General features: G+C 55.1%; 1 protein-coding gene, 1 long non-coding RNA gene and 4 gene segments (V, D, J or C); all 6 read left to right on the forward strand.

Annotated features, from left to right (window-relative positions):
* The first annotated feature begins 166 nt into the window (after positions 1 to 166).
* Positions 167 to 1,267, forward strand: LOC115617712. The segment is given in 2 exon segments: positions 167 to 370; positions 912 to 1,267. Coding segments are annotated over 2 exon segments (375 nt in total).
* Positions 1,268 to 3,775: 2,508 nt separating this feature from the next.
* Positions 3,776 to 21,714, forward strand: part of LOC115617686 (M1-specific T cell receptor alpha chain-like) — a 39,764-nt gene continuing 21,825 nt past the window's right edge. Inside the window, exons 1-2 of the mRNA XM_030508516.1 lie at positions 3,776 to 3,827; positions 4,414 to 4,695. Coding sequence (XP_030364376.1) covers positions 3,776 to 3,827; positions 4,414 to 4,695 — 334 coding nt within the window. The remainder of the gene's footprint in view (positions 3,828 to 4,413; positions 4,696 to 21,714) is intronic.
* On the forward strand, positions 4,955 to 6,363 carry LOC115617703. The segment is given in 3 exon segments: positions 4,955 to 5,160; positions 5,399 to 5,768; positions 5,989 to 6,363. Coding segments are annotated over 3 exon segments (534 nt in total).
* On the forward strand, positions 7,405 to 9,458 carry LOC115617696. The segment is given in 4 exon segments: positions 7,405 to 7,462; positions 7,855 to 8,237; positions 8,343 to 8,516; positions 9,323 to 9,458. Coding segments are annotated over 3 exon segments (555 nt in total).
* LOC115617708 lies at positions 9,610 to 11,545 on the forward strand. The segment is given in 3 exon segments: positions 9,610 to 9,684; positions 10,112 to 10,496; positions 11,467 to 11,545. Coding segments are annotated over 2 exon segments (429 nt in total).
* On the forward strand, positions 12,651 to 19,082 carry LOC115617729. The gene is made up of 2 exons (XR_003994649.1): positions 12,651 to 13,980; positions 17,433 to 19,082. It is a non-coding gene; the product is annotated as an uncharacterized LOC115617729 (long non-coding RNA).

Genomic DNA, 21,714 nt, shown 5'->3' on the forward strand with positions numbered 1-21,714 from the left:
GCAGAAGAGCAGGAGGTTCTAGCTGGGGAGGTGAGGATGCCACTGTGAGCTGACCGGGGACAGCCCCTTCCCCAGAGCCCCCAGGGCCCCTCACTGTGGAAATGGCCAGAATGCTCCTGGCTGGGGGAGCCCCGGGTGTTGCTGCTGGAGGATGGGGGAACCCAGAAGGAGCGTTTGAGGCACAGGAAGAACAGATCACTTCTCTTCCCCACTTCTTCCTTTGCTCCCCCAACAGAGTCGTTTCCGGCAGCTCTGCTGTCTCAGGGCTGGAAGGTCGTTTTCTGACTCTCTCTCTCAGCAAATAGGCAGGTTGATCTCAGCATGCAACTCGGATATCTCACCCTCACTGTTTTCCTGAGGCAACTGCTGGGTAAGTCCTGCCTCTCTATAAGCACATGCCTCTTCTCCTTGCCAGTCTTACCAGGATCATGCCAAGAACTATTCTTGAGTAACAGGAAAAATCTGGGAAGCGACACCTCACATGTGTGGTTTTGCACCAGTTCTCTCTGGATGCCCTTACTATTGGAAATAAGATAAGAAAAAATACCTCCTGCTGCTGCTCCTGCTTTTGTCTCTGCTTCAATCCATCTCTCTCTGCCTGTCTCTTCCCATGCACCTGCTGTCACCACAGGAGATCACAGCTGGCTCTGCAGTCCCACATTTCTCCCTTTCCAACCCAAGGTACCAGATCTTGTCTAAGCTGCCCCATGGACTTTGCAGCTCTCATCTCACTAACATTAACAGGGTGTCCCATTCTGCCCAAGACTGCTGTTCCCCTTTGCGTCCTCAGGCACTAGTGTTTTCCTGCAGGCCAAGGGGCAGGGAGCCTTCACCAGCTGGGTTTGTACCCATTCTTTGTGTGCTTCCTGAAGCCTTTCCCTGCAGAGCTGCTGACCTTCCCTTTCTTGCAGGTACCGTGGGGCAGATCACTGTCACCCAGCAAGAAGGACAAGTCACAGTAAAGGAGAGAGACAGCTTTCAAACAACTTGCACGTACCAGACATCTTACTCTCCATCCTTGCTTTGGTACCAGCAGAAGAAAGACCAAGCCCCACAGCTCATCTCGTATCAGGCAGCTGCTGGCCTCAAGCAGAGTGGCCGTTTCACCACGCTGCTGAACACCACAGGGAAATACAGCCTCCTGCAGCTGCAGGAGGTCGAGCTCTCCGACAGTGCCTTGTACCTCTGTGCTGGGCAAGACACGCTGGTGCAGGGAGCTGCCTCAGCTGTGCAATAACGCAGGAAGGGAGGGTTTGGGTTGGGGGGATCTGTGATCATCCTCAGCTCCTACACAGGGAGAGGTGTCATAGGGATGAGCTCCTACGGCAGCAAGGGACTGTGTGTCCTGGACATGCGAGAGTTGCAGCCAGCTATAGTAGGAAATTTTTATGTTACAGACACTGAGGCTGGGACATCAGAAGTGATGTAGTAGTGAATCTGTCTCTAGACATGCTCTAAGGTAAACACCCTCTCTCGTAAAGGCAGAGAAACGCGGGACCAGCATTACTTTAGAAAGCAGCTGAAAGAAATGGAGGGGCTACACTGTGAATATTCCAGCAGCATTGTGCTGGCCTTTTTCTTCTGGTGCTTTGCATGCAGGTGCAGGTGATGCAGTGTCCTGCAGCAAGAGGGGGCTCTTGCCTGCCTCTTCTGTTAACCGTGAGCTGGCCGAGTTTGTCTTGCAGCCAAGGTTCCCCTATGCCAAACAGTTTCTGCACATAATAACAAAAGAGTAAGGAAAGTGTTTTGGTTTACCTGGTAAGGGTCAGGTACTGAAGGGGCTGCTGAGTTGGCTTCTGTGAGAAGATACCAGAAAGGGCCAGTAACAGCCAAGATGCCCCGCTGCCAAAAGATTGGCCAAAATTGTTAGGGCCTCTGTGAGATGAGCCCTATATGAGCATATTGAAGGAAGGGTAAAACAGCACCTGTCTCACAGAGAGAAGTATCACAAGGAGGCCAGGCTTGCCAGTGAAGCAGAACTTTAATGAGTTCAAAGAGGGAAACAAAGACTGCGAGTGGAGGACACCAGTGCAGGGAGCCCTGGGGGAAGCCAAGAATCTGTGCTCTGTGGTCATGGAGAAGGCAGGGAAAGGAAAGTTCTTTCAGCTCTGTTGAAAACAACATCCAGAAGATCGATCTCCTGCATAGCACCATGTCGTGAGTTCCTGCAGGTGTCTCCCGGGGGCTCTCCCAGCATGTTTATCAGAGGAGGTACCTCCTGCCACCATAGCGCCTGGAAATGCCAGAGAGGTCACAGCACCCAGAGTTGATGGGCACTCCACCACACCTGAGGATGCTGCCAATGGCAGTGGAGGTGGAGGAGCCCACAACAGTGTTCTGTGGGAAGGAGCTGAGGATGGGGCCGGGCAGGGTCACCACCACAGCAGGAGGCTCGATGATGACGGTGGAGCTCTGGCACTGCCTGACACAGGGCTCATTGCAGCTGTTGGCCAGCGGGGTCGGGCCGCAGGGCTGGCAGGGCACGCACGGGTTGCAGCAGGACATGGCTCGATGGTAGAGCTTCACCTGGACACAGGGCACGGGCAAGCAGAGCACAAGGGTGGGTGAGGAGCAGCCTGGCTTCCCTGTCACAAAGAGCCAAGGCCACTAAGGAGTGGGCAGCTGGAAGCTGTGCCAGGTGCCACACAGTCTCCATTGCCAATATAGAGCAGCCTGGGACAGGGAGGCTCTCTTCGATTTTGAATACCAAAGGCCCCCTCAGCCACTTCCCAGCCTTTCTCTAGGCAGACATTCTCCCCTCTTCTCTCTCCCATGCACAACGCTCCAAGCCCCAGCACAGGATAGAGCCAATATCAGCTGAGAGGTTCACTGAGGATAGATTGCACTTTTAAGAGGAGGACAAGGGGCTTCAGACTCACCTGGTTCCCAAGGAGAAGGAGGCAAGAGAAGTGGATGAGAGAGCAGGGACGTGGGCTGCCTTTTATACCTGCCCGTCATTGCCGCAGGACCAGAGGTACCTTTGCAGAGGTAACAATTTTCTGACAAGCTCATCTTGATGCAAACCATCTCAGCTAATGATATGGGCTGTGCTTCGGTTTCCAACACTGCTGCCTTTTCATTTCCAGGTTTGGGTCATGCCCATTCCCCAGTGAAGGCTTCTTCTGAGCTCAGGCATGAAAGGCCTTGGGATTTTCTCAGTCAGGAATGCAGCAGTGCTGGCAAAAGATTCAGCTCAAGTGCTGGATGGGTCCTTAGAAGGCCAGTGACATTAGCTTGTGTCACTCCGTTTGGTGTGTTTCTCAGGAAGAAGTTCCAGCCATTCTCAGTGGGAAGGAAGCCCAAGGGTTACCGGTATGAGGACGTGCCATGTGCTTGTCTGAGTACACACTGGAAAAGAATTTGTACATAATTCTACACCGATGTGCATGAGCCTCTGTGTGTGTGACCTTGTGTGCCACTCATCAGGAGGGACTGTCTTGCTCATAGTGTCCATAAGCACCACAGAGCAGCAGAGTCAGAAAGAGCGTGTTCATGTGGTCAGTCCCCACTCCTTGCTGGAGAAAGGAGGGAGTCGTTTTCCCAGGAGACCACCTCGTGCCCTCGCAGGGGCGCTGAGCACCCTCAGGCCGGGCGAGACCTGCCGGCGCCGGCGCAGGGCTCAGCCCTGGGGCGGAGATGGCGGCGAGGGGAGGGGAAAGGCGGGTAGGGAAGTAGAGGGGAGGTGAGGGCAGGAGAGGAAGGGAGGTGGTAGAGGAGAGGAGGCGCCGTGGCCGGAGCCGGGGCTGGCGGCGGGCAGCGAGGCGCGGGCGGCGGGATGCGGCGGTGCCGGGCGGCGGCGCTGGCGGGGCTGGCCGCGGTGCTCCTGGGTGCGCGGGGCCGGCGGCGGTGGCGGGGGCCGGCTTGTGCCCGGGCTGTTCCGCGGGGAGCCCAGCCTCAACCTCTCCCGCTCATTCCACGCGTCCTTCCCTCTCCCTGCCTCTCTGCCACCCCTCTTCTCCCTTTGCAAACCCTCCGAGTCCCCTCTTCCTACTCGCCCTATTTCTCCACCACGTCTCCCATTTCTCCCTCTCCTTCCTTCATAGCCTTAGGCACAAGTTTGCTTTCCTGCACGCCGCAGTTACCGCCTACATCTACTCACCCCCTTCTGCATTCAGCATTTATTCTTCTTTGGATTTCATCTCTCCATCCTTCACTGTAGCACTTCTACTCCCCCGTCTCCTCTCCGTCTCCCCATCCATCCACCTATGCACCTGACTTTCATCCTCTCTCTCCATGTGTCCATTTCAAATTCCCGCCCACTCCGGGATCACTCTCCATCCCTGTTGATGGGCACGTGTCCCCGGCTGTTCCGGTCCGGCTCTGTCTCACTGCCACGCTTGCTAACCCTTTAGGTGGGAAAGGGTCTTGGTGATCTTTTGACAACCTTTGTCCTTCCTTCTCCTGTGTTGGCAGCAGCTGCGGGCAGAGCCCAGGTGCAGCAGGACCCGTCGGCAGAGACCACCGAGGGCACCGCCATCAGCATCAACTGCTCACACCCCAACATACAGAGTTACGACTTCATCCACTGGTACCGTCAGCTCCCGGGCCGCGGCCCCGCATTCCTCGTGAGCGTTCATAAAGGGTCCAAAGAGGTGCTGGACCCGCCGGGGCGGGTGTCGGTGGCGGCAGACCGCCGGTCCAGCGCCCTGTGGCTCGCCCGGCCCCGGCTCGGCGACGCGGCGGTGTATTACTGCGGCCAGGACACACGGCGAGAGGAGCCGGGGCTGCGGCCGAGCACGAACCGCCGCGGGCGGGGCCGGGCGCGTGTGTCGGGGGCGCGGGACAGCTCCGGCCTGGCCCGCCAGGCGGCGCTGCTGCTCCGCCCGGCACCGGCGTCGGGCCCCTCGAGGCCCCGCATCCCCGGCGCATCCTTCCGACGCGGCTCCGGAGCCGCGCTCCGGGCAAAAACCCAGGAAGGCTCTGAGATTGTCCAATCTCTGCTGCTAAAACAAGCAAAGGCGAATGGGTCTCATTCTCTTCCTCCTCGCCCCAGAGGTGTGACTATATCACACATGCTCTGGCACATTCTGCAGGAAGCAGCGATTTCATTGTGCTCTGTTCTGCAGTTTGTTGAGATCTTCCGAGGGACAGGGATTCTGGAGCTGGGAAAAATGAAATTCACCATGGCTGTGCCAGCATGTGTCCTGCTAATCCAGACAGGTGAGTATATTTATGCACCTCCTATTTTCTCCTGCAATTTTTAGTAGGCTATGCACAGGTCTGTGCTGACAAGATGACGAGGTCAGGGAGAAATGCAGAGGGGTGGTGGAAGTAGATATCTGAAATTTCCTTTCCTTTGGAAAAAAGGAAAGGTTTGGAGCAAACACAGCCTTAAACACAAAGCAAGAGAGAACGAAGCAAACTGCTCTCTGCAGACACATTTCTGTCTGTGTTGCAGGTCTTGTTGGATGTAACCCCCCAAAGCAATTCCTCTCCGAGGTATCAGCCACAGTTGGGCAGCGAGTGGTTCTGCCCTGCCAGTCCACCATTGAGGACAGTGGCAGCAGTTTGAACTTCTTCTGGTACCGCCAGCTTCCGGGGGAAGCCTTGACATTTCTCCTGCAAGCATTTAAAGATTCAGGGAATGACAAGTTCCGCAGTGGCCGATTCTCTGTGGTGGTCTACAAAAATGAAACAGCCCCCCTAGAAATAGCATATGTCTCTTTCGAGGACACTGCGATTTATTACTGTGCTCTGATGTACCACATTAAGCTAAGCCACATTTCCACTCGTGCAAAATCTGCATTGCGAAGAACAGCACAGGAGGGGTGAGCCTCTGCATCTTCCAGCCTTGGCAGTGCTTTTGTCCCTGAAATTATCCTCTCCTTACATCAACCCTTCCAACATCTCCCAGCCCAACTCCTCCCTACTTTTCTCAAAGGCCCCCATCTATGCAGAGATATTCAGACCAGGGACTTAGAAACACAGGATCATGGGGCTGTTTGCAGATCAGCTGGGACACTTAGCTTTCCTCTCCTCCTCACACAGAAATCAACACCCCTAAAGAAAAGGATCAACACCCCTGGACTTAACCTCCCGCTGCAGCATCAATCCTTACCTGCTCTTGGTTTGTGCAGTATCTGATACTGCACACCCCAATCTGCTGTGGTGACAGTGTTCTGCCTGAGGTCTCGACCTAGCTGTGGGCAGAGCCAGGGAATCCATGTCTCTGCTTTCTCCTGGCCAGCCCTAGCCGTTGGCACAGCTACCTGATGGACCACAGACCCTCATCTTACTCCTCTTTGCAAAGTAGCCGAGGGGCAGGAAAGCAGCTTTTACCCTAATGCCTTCAGCACTACGCAGGGTGTCCTTCTTTGTGCTGCATATGGTTAGATGATGAGATCCTCCCACATACATCCCAGTCAGCAGAAAATCAACTTCTTTGGAAAATACTAATAAAGAGAAAAGCTAAAGAAAGCATAGTGAAAATAAGAAATAACTAAGTGACAATAGCATTGCAGAAATGACAGGAAAAGACACCCAAGGATAACCTGACAATTCCAACTACCTTCTCTTTACCACCTCTCAATACTTTTGGGTTTAAGGCTGTAACAACGGGGTAACAGGGCTCTATCTGAAGTATAGAGTGGGGTGAAAATGTGTCACGTAGGGGTGACAAGGGTACAGGCAGGGCAAATGTGCAGAAAGGTGGGGGTAGCTAAGATGAAGCAGTTCTAGCTACGTGGACCCTGATGTCCATGGGATTAGTTCCCATGCTGGGAAGGCTGACAAGGAGACTCAGTTCCTGAGAGCTCCAGCAGATTCCTGCAGCCCCAGCAACTCTCTACCGGCATCTCCAGCTATCCATCTCTGCTCTGTCCTCAATGTAGAAGGCACAGCGGACATAATGCCATGTCACTGGTCACCCACAGGACAGCTTTATTGCCCAGCAGGAAACACAGGAAATATGAAGTTGCAAGACCTGAGAGGGATGAAGCAGAGCTTGAAGAGGCTGCAGTGGCGGAAGGAAGGGGGAGCTCACAACTGCAGAAGGGAGGAGTGTGGGGCAAGGCGACAAGGCTGTGGAGGGTTGTTTCCGCACTGTCTCATTTGTCCCCGCGAGCAGGGGACGGGAGCGGGGCCAGGGCGGGCTGGGACCGGGGCTGGGGCTGAGCCCGACCCCGTTCCTCAGGGCTAGGTAGAGCTGGGACAGCGCCGCAGCGGCGCTGAGATCTCAGGGCCGGGAACCTTCGTTTTCCGGGGCGCCGTGCTCCTCCAGTGCCCCGCGGCCCTCCCCGCGATCCTCCCCTTTCTCCTGCCGCGAAGGGGCCGCGGCACCGGGGGGCCGGTCCGGGGTGGTCTGTTGGGGACGGGCAGAGGCATCGGCGCTGCCCCGGCGAGGGGCCGAGGCGGCGGGGTGGGCCCGAGCGCGGCTCCGCTCGGCTCCTCTCCGGCTCCCGCATGATGGTGCCCGGACTGGGGCCGTGGCTGCTGGCCTTGGCCTTGGAGTTGGGGCCGGCAGGTGAGCGTCGGGCGGGGAGGGCAGCGAGCCCGGGGCTGGGGAAGGGGAGAGGGACAGGCCTGGCGAAAGGAAGGCAGCATGAAGAGAAGGGAAGGCAAGAGAAGGCAGAGGAAGAGGAAAGGGAAGGAGAGGAAGAGGAAAGGAAGAGGAAAGAGAAGGAGAGGGAAGGAAGAGGGGAGGTTTCATCCCGCGGTCGCGGCCGCGGTGTTGGCATCAGGCGTAGCTCAGCCCCAAGGAGGGCAGGCGGGGCACTGCCCCGGGCGCGGGCGTTTGCCAGGAGAAAGGAGGGTGGCGGCGGTCGCTGTGCCGGGGCGAGGGGCGCCGGGGCAGCGGGTGATCGGCCTCGGGCCGTGGTTGCGCCCTGCCCGGCTGCCTGCGCTCTCCGTCCGCAGGGGTGTGGGCGCAGTTCAGGCTGGAGGAGACCGGCGGAGGGCTGCGAGCGCCCGGGGACTCCGTGCTCCTCTCCTGCCGCGGATCCGGCTTGAATTTCGGGACTTACACCGTTCGGTGGTACCGTCAGGCACCCGGAGGCACACTCGAGTGGGTGTCCTTCATCGGTACCTCCTCGATTTTCACGGATTACGCAGCAGCGGTGAAAGGTCGAGCCACCGTCTCCCGGGACAATTCCCGGTCTGAGGCATATCTGTCCCTGCGTGCCCTGCAGCCTCAGGACTCTGCCCGCTACTTCTGCGCCGTTTACACGGAGACAGGAAATCCAGCTGAGCTTTTACACAAAGCTGCTGCGCCCGCCCAGGGTGCAAAATCTGTGGGGCGAGTAAGTGCTGCAACATGGGTGAGCGAGAGCTCCGGGCTGTTGCCACGGAGTGAGGGAGCATCACTGTTCATCACAGGTCTTCCTGTCCTTTCTTGCACACTGAAGGAAAGGCAATTGTTTCCCCACGAAAAGAGAGCAAGAATGAGAGGAGCAGAAAAAAGCAGAGCAAAAACTAAATCCACCTTGTCCTCACTCATCCTCCCTTCTTCCCAGACTTAGCTTCGCTCCTGACTTATCTACCTCATCTCTCCAGGTGGCACAGGGACAATGGGTTGTGGGGTAAGTTGATAAGACTTCATCTCTACTCTTAGGTCCTCCCTCTCATGGTCAGCAGGCGTTCACAAACAGCTCCCGGGTGGTTCCTTCCCAAAGGCTGCAGTCCTTCGGGATACACCTGTTCCAACATGGGCTCTCCACAGTCCCAAGCTCCTGCCATGGGGCGCTGGTCTCTTCCACCGGCTTCAGGGCTGTCACGTGAAAGGGGGAGAGATTTTCTCAACCCCTGGTGTTTGATTTGTCCATCAGCCCCACAGGAAAGTCGAGACCCTTGTGCCCAACCAGTCTGTAAGTGTCCCATTATAAGACCCTCCACAAAACAGTCCTGCTGGATCGGAGGCCGATTCGACTGACCAGTTCAGGGAAACACGCAGGCAGCATCAGGGGCATCCTTCAGCGGGTCTGCCCACTTTATGTTGCCCGCTGCCAGCGACTGCTGGTGCCCATGAAGGTCTAACACTATCAGTTTACGGACTAACACTTTATTAAGGATGCCGAGAGACTGGTTGGGCACAAGGGTCTTGGCTTTCCTGGGGCACTGATAGATCAAGCACTAGAGGTTGAGAAAATCCCCCCCTCTTTCACGTGACACGGCTCCTTTCCCTCCTGTTGTGGGTGAGCCCCGACAGGCAGCTAAGCACCATACAGGCGCTCACTCAATGCCCGCTCAGCAGGATGGGGGAGAGAATTGGAAGGGTAAAAGAGAGAAAACTCGTAGGTTTAGATTAAGACAGTTTAATAGGTGAAGGAAAAGGTGCACGCACAAGGCAAATAAACTAACCAATTCATTCCCTACTTCCCATTCGCAGGCAGGTGTTCGGCCATTTCCAGGAAAGCCGGCCTTCCTCGCACCTGTGGGCGAAGACAAAAGCCGTAACTCCAAACGTCCAGGGCCGGGAGCCTCCGCCTGCCGGGGCGCCGCGCTCCTCCTGTGCCCCGCGGCCCTCCCCGCGCCCCCTTTTCTTGCCGCGAAGGCATCGGGGGGCCGGCCCGGGCGGGTCTGTTGGGGGCGGGCAGAGGCGTCGGCGCTGCCCTAGCGAGGGGCCGAGGCGAGGGGCGGGCAGGAGCGGGCTCGGACGCGGCTCCGCTCGGCTCCTCTCCGGCTCCCGCATGATGGTGCCCGGACTGGGGCCGTGGCTGCTGGCCTTGGCCTTGGCGTTGAGGCCAGCAGGTGAGAGTCGGGCGGGGAGGGCAGCGAGGGGTCGGGGCTGGGGAAGGGGAGAGGGACAGGGAAGGAATGGGGATAGAGACAGGATTGGCAAAGGGAAGGCAGAGGGAAGGGAAGGGGAAAAATGGGATGGAAGGCATAGGGAAAGAGAAAGGAAAAGGAAGGAGAGAAGGAGGGAAGGGAAGGAGAGGGAAGACAGGTAGAAGGTTTCGTCCCGCGGTCGCGGCCCCGGTGTCAGCACCAGGCGCAGCTCAGCCCCGAGGAGCGCAGGCGGGGCACTGCCCCGGGCGCGGGCCTTTGCCAGGAGAAAGGAGGGTGGCGGCGGTCGCTGTGCCGGGGCGGCGGGTGTCTCCGGGCTTTGGATCGGCCTCGGGATCGGCCTCGGGCCATGGTTGCGCCTTGCCCGGCTGCCTACGCTCTCCGTCCGCAGGGGTGTGGGCGCAGTTCAGGCTGGAGGAGACCGGTGGAGGGCTGCGAGCGCCCGGGGACTCCGTGCTCCTCTCCTGCCGCGGATCCGGCTTCAGCTTTGGAAGTTACGAGTTTCTGTGGTACCGTCAGGCACCCGGAGGCACACTCGAGTGGGTGTCCTTCACCAGAGCCTACTCCGGTAGCACGGATTACGCAGCAGCGGTGGAAGGTCGAGCCACTGTCTCCCGGGACAATTCCCAGTCTGTGGCATCTCTATTCATGCGTGCCCTGCAGCCTCAGGACTCTGCCCGCTACTTCTGTGCCGTTCACACGGAGACAGGAAATCCAGCTGAGCTTTTACACAATCCTGCTGCGCCCGGCCCAAGTTAACATTAGATGAGGGGAAGGTGAGAGTTGCCATAGTGGAGGATTCTCAGAGCGATTTCCTAGGACTGAGGTACCATCACTGTCCTCCCACAGTATACAGTCCTTTATGAAGTGCTCCAGTGTGGTTCCTCTCCATGGGATACGGTCCTTCAGAAAAAGACTGCTCCAGTGTGGACCACTCAGGGGCCGCAGATCCTTCCTGAAAGCCTGCTTTTCCCTGGGCTCTTTAATCGCACCAGATTCTTTTAGGGCATATCCAATTTATGCAGCACAAGGTCCTCCATGGACTGCCGCAGGACAATGTGTTTTACCATTTTCTTCTTCACAGGCTGCAGGGGAATCTGTGCTCTGCCACCTGGAGCATCTCCTCAGCCTCCTTGTTCACTGACGTTGGTGTCTGCAGGATTTTTATCTCACAGTTTTTCTTACTTTTTTCCCTCACAGATGCTATGCAGTGCTTTTTACCTGTTGTAAATATGCTTTCACAAAGGCACCACCAGCTTGCTGATTGGCTTAACTTTCGCCAGCAGTGGAGCTATTTGGAGCTGGCTGGAATCACCCATGTCTGACACAGGGGCAGCCCTGGTCTCCTTGCACAGAGACAACTTGTGCAGCCTGCCCGCCTTCACAACCCTTGCCACGTAAACCCAACAGAGCCACAAGGTCACATTGCTGGCACATGTTTAATTTGGTGTTCACTATGAGCCTTAGAGCCCTTCCAGCTGAACAGCCTCCAGAATGTCTGGTACTTTGAACCGTCGCTCACAGGTACCAGTTCCTTTCCCTCCTGTTGTGGGTGAGCCCCGACAGGCAGCTAAGCACCATACAGGCGCTCGCTCAATGTCCCCTCAGCAGGATGGGGGAGAGAATTGGAAGGGTAAAAGAGAGAAAACTCGTAGGTTTAGATTAAGACAGTTTAATAGGTGAAGGAAAAGGTGCACGCACAAGGCAAGTAAACTAACCAATTCATTGCCTACTTCCCATTCGCAGGCAGGTGTTCGGCCATTTCCAGGAAAGCCGGCCTTCCTCGCGCCTGTGGGCGAAGACAAAAGCCGTAACTCCAAACGTCCCGGGCCGGGAGCCTCCGCCTGCCGGGGCGCCGCGCTCCTCCTCTGCTCGCGGCCCTCCCCGCGTCCCCCTTTTCTTTTGCCGCGAAGCGCCGCGGCACCGGGGGGCCGGTCCAGGGCGGGTCTGTTGGGGGCGGGCAGAAGCGCCGGCGCTGCCCCGGCGAGGGGTCGGGGCGGTGGGGCGGGCCCGAACGCTTCTCCGCTCGGCTCCTCTCCGGCTCCCGCATGATGGTGCCCGGACTGGGGCCGTGGCTGCTGGCCTTGGCCTTGGCCTTGGCGTTGGGGCCGGCAGGTGAGCGCCGGGCGGGGAGGGCAGCGAGCCCGGGGCTGGGGAAGGGGAGAGGGACGGGGAAGAGGAGAGGGACAGGGAAGGGACGGGGACAAGTACACGATTGGCGAAGGGAAGGCAGAGGGAAGGGAAGGGGAGGGAAGCGATGGAAATGGAAGAGAAGGCAGACGAAGAGAAAAGGGAAGGAGAGAAAGAGGGAAGAGAAGGAGAGGGAAGGCAGAGGGAGGGTTTCGTCCCGCCGCCCCAGTGTCGGCATCAGGCGCAGCTCAGCCCCGAGGAGGGCAGGCGGGGCACTGCCGCGGACGCGGGCCTTTGCCGGGAGAAAGGAGGGTGGCGGCGGTCGCTGTGCCGGGGCGGGGGGCGGCGGGTGATCGGCCTCGGGCCGTGGTTGCGCCCTGCCCGGCTGCCTGCGCTCTCCGTCCGCAGGGGTGTGGGCGCAGTTCAGGCTGGAGGAGACCGGCGGAGGGCTGCGAGCGCCCGGGGACTCCGTGCTCCTCTCCTGCCGCGGATCCGGCTTCAGCTTTGGAAATTACGGGTTTCAGTGGTACCGTCAGGCACCCGGAGGCACACTCGAGTGGGTGTCCTTCATCGGTATCTTCTCGACTTTCACGGATTACGCTGCAGCGGTGGAAGGTCGAGCCACTGTCTCCCGGGACAATTCCCGGTCTGTGGCATCTCTATTCATGCGTGCTCTGCAGCCTCAGGACTCTGCCCGCTACTTCTGTGCTGTTCACACGGAGACAGGAAATCCAGCTGAGCTTTTACGCAATCCTGCTGCGCCCGGCCCAAGTTAACATTAGATGAGGGGAAGGTGAGAGTTGCCATAGTGGAGGATTCTCAGAGCGATTTCCTAGGACTGAGGTACCATCACTGTCTTCCCACAGTATACAGTCCTTTATGAAGTGCTCCAGTGTGGTTCCTCTCCATGGGGTACAGTCCTTCAGAAAAAGACTGCTCCAGTGTGGACCACTCTGGGGCCGCAGATCCTTCCTGAAAGCCTGCTTTTCCCTGGGCTCTTTAATCGCACCAGGTTCTTTTAGGGCATATCCTACTTATGCAGCACAAGGTCCTCCATGGACTGCCGCAGGACAATGTGTTTTACCATTTTCTTCACAGGCTGCAGGGGAATCTGTGCTCTGCCACCTGGAGCATCTCCTCAGCCTCCTTGTTCACTGACGTTGGTGTCTGCAGGATTTTTATCTCACAGTTTTTCTTACTTTTTTCCCTCACAGATGCTATGCAGTACTTTTTACCTGTTGTAAATATGCTTTCACAAAGGCACCACCAGCTTGCTGATTGGCTTAACTTTCGCCAGCAGTGGAGCTATTTGGAGCTGGCTGGAATCACCCATGTCTGACACAGGGGCAGCCGTGGTCTCCTTGCACAGAGACAACTTGTGCAGCCTGCCCGCCTTCACAACCCTTGCCACGTAAACCCAACAGAGCCACAAGGTCACATTGCTGGCACATGTTTAATTTGGTGTTCACTATGAGCCTTAGAGCCCTTCCAGCTGAACAGCCTCCAGAATGTCTGGTACTTTAAACCGTCGCTCACAGGTACCAGTTCCTTTCCCTCCTGTTGTGGGTGAGCCCCGACAGGCAGCTAAGCACCATACAGGCGCTCGCTCAATGCCCCCTCAGCGGGATGGGGGAGAGAATTGGAAGGGTAAAAGAGAGAAAACTCGTAGGTTTAGATTAAGACAGTTTAATAGGTGAAGGAAAAGGTGCACGCACAAGGCGAATAAACTAACCAATTCATTCCCTACTTCCCATTCGCAGGCAGGTGTTCGGCCATTTCCAGGAAAGCCGGCCTTCCTCGCGCCTGTGGGCGAAGACAAAAGCCGTAACTCCAAACGTCCAGGGCCGGGAGCCTCCGCCTGCCGGGGCGCCGCGCTCCTCCTGTGCTCGCGGCCCTCCTCGCGTCCCCCTTTTCTTTTGCCGCGAAGCGGCCGCGGCATCGGGGGGCCGGTCCGGGGCGGGTCTGTTGGAGGCGGGCAGAAGCGCCGGCGCTGCCCCAGCGAGGGGTCGGGGCGGTGGGGCGGGCCCGAACGCGGCTCCGCTCGGCTCCTCTCCGGCTCCCGCATGATGGTGCCCGGACTGGGGCCGTGGCTGCTGGCCTTGGCCTTGGCCTTGGCGTTGGGGCCGGCAGGTGAGCGCCGGGCGGGGAGGGCAGCGAGCCCGGGGCTGGGGAAGGGGAGAGGGACGGGGAAGAGGAGAGGGACAGGGAAGGGATGGGGACAAGGACACGATTGGCGAAGGGAAGGCAGAGGGAAGGGAAGGGGAGGCAAGCGATGGAAATGGAAGAGAAGGCAGACGAAGAGAAAAGGGAAGGAGAGAAAGAGGGAAGAGAAGGAGAGGGAAGGCAGAGGGAGGGTTTCGTCCGCCGCCCCGGTGTCGGCATCAGGCGCAGCTCAGCCCCGAGGAGGGCAGGCGGGGCACTGCCCCGGGCGCGGGCCTTTGCCGGGAGAAAGGAGGGTGGCGGCGGTCGCTGTGCCGGGGCGGGGGGCGGCGGGTGATCGGCCTCGGGCCGTGGTTGCGCCCTGCCCGGCTGCCTGCGCTCTCCGTCCGCAGGGGTGTGGGCACAGTTCAGGCTGGAGGAGACCGCCGGAGGGCTGCGATCTCCCGGGGACTCCGTGCTCCTCCTCTGCCGGGCAATCAGCTTCACCTTCGAGTTTTACGAAATTCAGTGGTATCGTCAGGCACCTGGAGGCAGACTGGAATGGGTGTCCGTTATCAGCTTTGATTCTTCAGTCAGTAAATTTGGGCAGTCCGTGGAAAGTCGGGCCAATGCCTCCCGTGACAGTTCAGAGCTTGAGTCATCTCTGTGTCTGCGTGCCCTGCAGCCTCAGGACTCTGCCCGCTACTTCTGTGCCGTTTACAGGGAGACAATAAATCAAGCTGAGGTTTAACAAAAAGCTGCTGGGGCCCCACCAAGGTGCGCAAGCTGTGAGGAGTAGTGTGCTGCGACATCACAGGCCTGTTCCAGGGCAAGAGAGGTGCAGGGGAGAGCCATCGCAGCACATCATGGTGGTTCAGCATGAGCTCCTTTTCCAGCACTGCAATTTCCCATCTCATGAGTCCCAAATGCAGTGTTTTATTCTGTGGAGGTTTTCAGCATATTCCTTCTCACCCAGCCAGCCTCTGTGCCTTCCCTTCTTCCCTTGGCCCCCTTCTGCTCTGGGGTACCCAAAGCCCCTGGGCTTTGGCAGCTTCATTGTCTGGCAACATGATTGCCTCCTGCCATTGGCCCTTTTGTAGGCCATTTTCTTGTGCCAGTGAGAGCAAAGCACTAATTAAATAGCCCTGCTTTGTTTTTTTCAGTTGCATTTCAGGGTGATGAGATCCAAGCGACAGTGTCTGCAGTGTGGTGGCAGGCAGGGAATACCGGGACCTTACGATGTACTTACAGCTCCAGTGCCTCTTATATTTACATAGCCTGGTATCGACAGCGTCCCGGTGGACCCCTGCAGTACCTGCTGCAGAGCAAGGGCCGGGGAGGTTCCTATAGCCACGCAGCCCCTTTTGCTCGCAAGAGGTTTTCCTGCCAGGCTGACAAGAGCTCTGGGACACTGTTCATCTCCGAGCTGGAGCTGGGGGACAGTGCGCTTTATTACTGCACACTGCAGGGACCACAGTGGGAGACAGTTGGGGCATGTCTGAACAACATCAGCTTCCTCCTCTCCAGCTGTCCCCTCCTGCATGTTCGCAGGGGTCACAGCCCTTCCCAGTGGCAATTCAGTGAGCAGGCTGTGCCTGGCATCAGAGGGGGAGGAGTCTCATTGAGGCTGGGTGCTGTCAGAGGCCCAGAGGTGTGTGAAACCTGGGCAGAGCAGATGTGTGGGCAGAGAGGAGCTGGGGATACGTGAGCAGTAGCTGCTCTGGCCATGTCACACTCTGTGTTCTGTCACCCGGGCCGGGGCGGGCAGAGGCGTCGGCGCTGCCCCGGCGAGGGCCGAGGCGGCGGGGCGGGCAGGAGCGGGCCCAAGCGCGGCTCCGCTCGGCTCCTCTCCGGCTCCCGCATGATGGTGCCCGGACTAGGGCCGTGGCTGCTGGCCTTGGCCTTGGCCTTGGCGTTGGGGCCAGCAGGTGAGCGTCGGGCGGGGAGGGCAGCGAGCCCGGGGCTAGGGAAGGGGAGAGGAACGGGATTGGCGAAGGGAAGGCAGAGGGAAGGGAAGAGATAGGAATAGAAGGGAAAGGAAGAGGGAAGGCAGAGGGAGGGTTTCGTCCCGCCGTCCCCGCGTCGGCATCAGGCGCAGCTCAGCCCCGAGGAGGGCAGGCGGGGCACTGCCCCGGCCGCGGGCCTTTGCCGGGAGAGAGGAGGGTGGCGGCGGTCGCTGTGCCGGGGCGGGGGGCGCCGGGGCGGCGGGTGATCGGCCTCGGGCCGTGGTTGCGCCCTGCCCGGCTGCCTGTGCTCTCCGTCCGCAGGGGTGTGGGCGCAGTTCAGGCTGGAGGAGACCGGCGGAGGGCTGCGAGCGCCCGGGGACTCCGTGCAGCTCTCCTGCCGCGGATCCGGCTTCAGCTTCGGGACTTACTTCATTTGGTGGTACCGTCAGGCACCCGGAGGCACACTGCAGTGGGTGTCCTTCACGTGGTCATCGGGTGCTACAGAATACGCAGCAGCGGTGAAAGGTCGAGCCTCTGCCTCCAGGGACAATTCCCAGTCCAAGTCATTTCTATTCCTGCGTGCCCTGCAGCCTCAGGACTCTGCCCGCTACTTCTGTGCCGTTCACACAGGGACAGGAAATCCAGCTGAGCTTTAACACAAACCTGCTGTCAGGGTCCCACATTGGGCCTTGGAGCTGTATAGGACAGTGGTTAAGGTTCTGCTAGCTTTCTTCCCATGTTTCACGCCAGTCCTCAGTCCTCTTACAGTCGGAAACCTCTTCCCCTTTGGAAACAAGTTTTGCTGTTTCCTCCAGTTCACACTAGGACAGGTACCCAATCGTGGCCCAGCTGGTGAGGTGTTAATAGCCCTGTTCTGGTTTTAGGCACAGCTCAGGTCGACTCAGTTCAATCCATGAGTTTTTCTGACTGAGGAGCAAACAGAGGGAATGGGGAAAGTAGAGAGGGTGATTTGGGCAAAGGGGAAGTCTGTGTTTCTCTTCCCGATCTGAGGCTGCAATAGGAGAAGGAGTGTGAGGATCTGTGTTTGCATCTGCTGGATCCTGGAGATCACACGGAGAAGCCCAAGAAAGTGATGGAGTAGATGAAGTGATTGTTTGAGCTGTTCCTGCCTGTTTATCCTTGTCTCCTGTGGTCACAGGTGCCCTTTCTCAGGTGCAGACAGAGGCGTCTGGTGACATGGTAGGGAAGGTCTCAGAGATACTTGCCACATCTCTGGTGTACCCATCACCACAGCAGCTATGCATGGGATTGGATCTGGTAGACTCCTGGCAGAGGCTCTTGTTGGCTGCAACAAGTCTTCTCAAGCCTAGTCTGGGCTGGCTTTTCCTGAAGGGGGCAGAAAGGTGTTGGTGCAGCAGCATCAGTGTCTCTCACAACCACACACAAACCCCATGATCATGGAATCACAGAATGCTTAGAGTTGGAAGGGACTTTCAAGATCATCTAACCTTGTTCTGTTCTTATTCTTTCCCACAGGCAGAAAACAACAACGAGTTTTATTTAAGAAGAAACACAACAAGCACTGAAGGACTAAAGTTTGAGCCTTGCATCCCCCTGCTTCTTTCCCCAGCATCAAGTCTCCAGCTTCAATGTGTTCCTCTACTCTCTGCAACTCCCTTCCCATACCTGTCCTGGATTGCTTCCCAAAGGGCCCTTGTTGGAGTGCTCATGAAAAGAGAGGGGAGGGGAAGGGTTCACACAGTCCTTTGAGTTAGCAATTTTCCTTAAAATGGTGGTAACAGTCAGGTCTGTGACACAGGATTCAGTACTTGTCCCGTCGGATGGGTGCAAAGGTCCTAGGGGATGCTCTGGGTTCCTGCTGAGTGAACACAGAGAAGGGAGTGTCCCTACTCTGCTGAGCAGCCCCAACAGCCTGGTCTGTGCTAAGTCCTATGCACATGAGTTTTGGGGAGGCTTCAGCCTACATATCTGCCCCAGACCTTCAGCACCAAGGACAACCCAGGTCTTGTAGGCTCTGTAAGGCCTTTGCTGCTTGGGGTGTCCGGGAAGCTCTTGCCAAGGAAGAAGCAGGTGGCGAAGTGTCAGCATGAGGCAGTGAGTGTGTGTAGAACTAGGGTGCTGGGCCAGAGTGGAGGGCACTGAATGGGCAGCATGTTTGCTTAGGGGTGCCCTGTGCAAGCAGACCTGAGCTCAGAGGGTCCCATCCATGAGCAGCCGCTCACCAGCACCAAGGGATGTGGGGCCACTGGGATGAAAGTGTGCCATCCTCCAAGGCCAGCTCTGAAGTCCCAGCAGTACGCTGCAGTCCTTCCTTTGAGGGAGATCCAGCTGGCCCTACGTTACCTGTTGGCCACCAGTTTTCCTGCCAGTTGAGTGCTCTGTTATTCTGTTTCTGAAAGATAGATTCTTCTGGAAAGAAGCAGGGTAGAGATTTCAGCAAGGGCTTAAGGAATTCAAGCACCCATGCATGCACAAACCACCTCCTAGTTCCCTTCCAAAACGTACCTTCGTATGCCTAGAACACTTTTCTGGAGGAAAGGGAGACTTCCTCTCATTTCATTTCCTCTGAAGCAGAACTGAAGGACACATGTTCAGCAGCATCTCGTGGAACACTGATAGCCTAAATGTTCTAACTCATCACTGGCAGAGCACCTTCTGCAATTTTTTTTGGGGGAGTGGACCAGGACAGAGAAAGAAAAACTACAGGCAGAACTTGACTTTTAAACCAAACAAATCAAACTGTGTGGTTTGTGTGAAGCTGTGAAGGCAGGTGTGTTTCTGTGGCCACTCGAATGGAAAAAGGCTGTTTAACTGCATCTGAGATCTCAGTGACAAGGAGGATGCAGTCTCACTGCAAAGGGTGTGGGAGAAGTACCCAGGTCTGTTACAGGAGGTATTTAGAGCTTGTTCTCTTTCTCCTGCCAACAATTCGAGAGACTGAAGGTATCACATCAGCCAACTCTACAACTTTCCTGGAAGAGCGAGTCAATAGAAGGAGAAAACAATTTGATACAGTAAAGGGAATGGCAGATGAACATGCCTGTGTTAATAATTGGAAATATAGCAGCACTGTTAAAAACTGTGATTAAAAATGAGAAATATACCTTTGTATTTCGTAACAACAATAACGCAAATAAAAATACTGAGTAATACAGCATGGAAGCACACAGATTTGTGAACAGGATGAATTAATGTGATTTCCTTTTAGTGTCTTGGAACTGGATCTGAGGATTCAGAAACTCCTCCACAATTCCAGGTAAGCATTAATCACAATCATTAAAGTAAGGTAAAAATCAAATCAAAAGCCAACTTTAGTTAACCATAACTAGATGTTCCCCATCTTCAAAATCAATTAAAGGCATATATAAATAAATCAAAAGTTCCAAGCATAGCCAACTCAAATAATCTAATTCACAGGACCAAAGAAACTAAGAAAAAATTGGTGCATATAATCAGGAAAAACCTCCCAAGACCCTTATAAGAAGGGCACTCAAGAAATATTAAAAATCAAATTCCTGAGTAAATGAGTAAATAAGCAACTACAACACAGGAAGGCGAACAGATTCCCTTAAACCACCATCAGCTAAAACAGAATCACTTCTGAACCATTCATAAACGTGTACTGATTTTTATTTGGCATAAAATAGGACTTGACAACATAAATAGTTGAATGTCCAGAAAGACTTAGAAAGTGTAGAATGAAACTAAACTGAAAGTTAATGACTGGCAGAAAAATAGTTCACCCTAACTCTATTGATGTTTCTTACAAGACAAACCTTTAAGACAGAACAGCTCTAACAACTCAAAAGGAACAATATTCCTTTTTGACAAGTATGGGCGATATTTTAGTGAGAGGTTATCTGGCAAAAAAAAGTAATGCTGATAATGTTATTTTTAGTGTATAGCAACATCTCTGCAACAGTGCTGGAGAGTTCAGAAGTAGAGCAGTGTAGGCGAAGAGGAAAGTAAAATTCAGCTCTTTAAAGGACAGGAAAGAGGAGACACCACCTGGCGCTGAGAAAAACCAAATGTTTTTGTAGAACTGGCTACCACGGTGGTACTACGTGGTATGTACCACAGTGATTGAAAAAGGCTGAACCACAATACAAAAACTGTCTCGCTCACTGACTTCTCTTGAAGGTGGAAGCATGGTGCCCTATGTAGTCTCTTTTTCCTCAAACAAAGGACATTTGTGTATGCACATACACATGTTTGATTCTCAGAATGACTCAGACAGCAGAAAGACCTCAGTTTCCTCAACATTCAATACCAGATCTTGCAAGCATGTCATTTTAGGCATCTGGAGGGAGGTTGTCCTAAGCGGCTCCTTTTGGGTTGCAACAACAGATCTAGCTGTAAGAGGAGGCTTCTGTTCCTTGCAGCAAGGAGCCTTCCATTACTAACACTCCCCATGTTTTCTGGTGCTCCTATGTGGCTTATGCTCCATGGGCTCGGACACCTCATTTGACAGAGCTCCCAGCTCCTTATTTGCTATGACAGCACTGAAGCTATTCTGAAGTTGCAAATCTTCAGGTGAAGCAAGAGCCTTCCTCTTGGTGCCAGAATTCACAAGCTCCCAGGCTTTGTTACGATGGGAACCTCTATTTCCCATCCTAATGGGCACAGACTCAAACTGCCTCTTCTTTGTTAGAAAAGGGAAGACTGGGCTGTTGAAGCTACAGTCTCAGAGACTGAGTCCATCTCTTGTCATCAAGGTTCACATAGTTCTAATAGTGCAGAAATTGCTCATCGTGAAGGATTTGATCAATCTGCAACAACCCCTTTACTCTTTAATAGCCACTTCCACGTGTACAGTGCCTTTACCTAACAAAGAATAATAATTTTGCCTATTTTCTCATCTTACTTAAAACAGCACAAAGACTTTCTAAGGCACCAAATCACCACCATATTCCAACTCAAAGAGACCAGATGAGGCTCATTCCTCATTCTCCTGAGGACTGAAACCAAATTCAAGGTGAAAAAGTAGACAACTTCCTGCAGCCCAGAAGCATTTTCGGAGATGCTTTGAGGTAGCACTAAAAGTACTGATTTTTTACCCCTGCTTTCTGTCCAGCTTAACTACACGAGACTTTTCAGATGCCCCATGTAATCCCCACATTTTCACCTATAATTCAACCTTTTGGGTATTATTTTTGACCCTTCTTTGAAAGCCATCTCGTGTTTCTTCATGTGGGTCAGAAACCACCCAAGAAGTCATATGACTGCCTATATAATCTGTGTAGCGAAAAGAAGGAAGAAGCAGTTTTTGTTATGAAATGTATCACCGTGTCTGGGACCTGGAGTCCCACGGTGGTATAAACAACACAGGGCTCTGTACAAATACCCAGAAAAGGAAAAAAGGCAATATATTTCGGAGAAGAAAGGACATGGGTGACTGAAATCATTAAGGAGACAAATATAACATTATTTTCATATTTCTGTTTATCCTGGAAATACAGACCTCACAGGGTTTTGAAAAGACAGAAGAAAGGGAGAACTTTGAAACATTATACTCAGGCAAGCTTTTTGAAATCTCTGAACTATTCTATGATTGTTTTTCCCTTTCCATTTTTGGAAGAAAATGTGGCTCTGGATACCCTCTTGCAGTTGCACACATGGATGATTAGGATAAATATCTGGCTTTTTGTCTCCTATTTTTACAACTCTTTCAAATACCACGAGGAAAGAGGTAGTTATTGAAACAAGTATTACCAGTGTGGGCACACATAAGCTGATATTTGGAAGCGGGACCACTCTCACGGTTGAACCAAGTAAGTAACACGATTTTATTTCTAAA

The sequence above is a fragment of the Strigops habroptila genome, chromosome 19 (assembly GCF_004027225.2).
Source record: "Strigops habroptila isolate Jane chromosome 19, bStrHab1.2.pri, whole genome shotgun sequence".
NCBI classification, from domain to species: Eukaryota; Metazoa; Chordata; class Aves; order Psittaciformes; family Psittacidae; genus Strigops; species Strigops habroptila.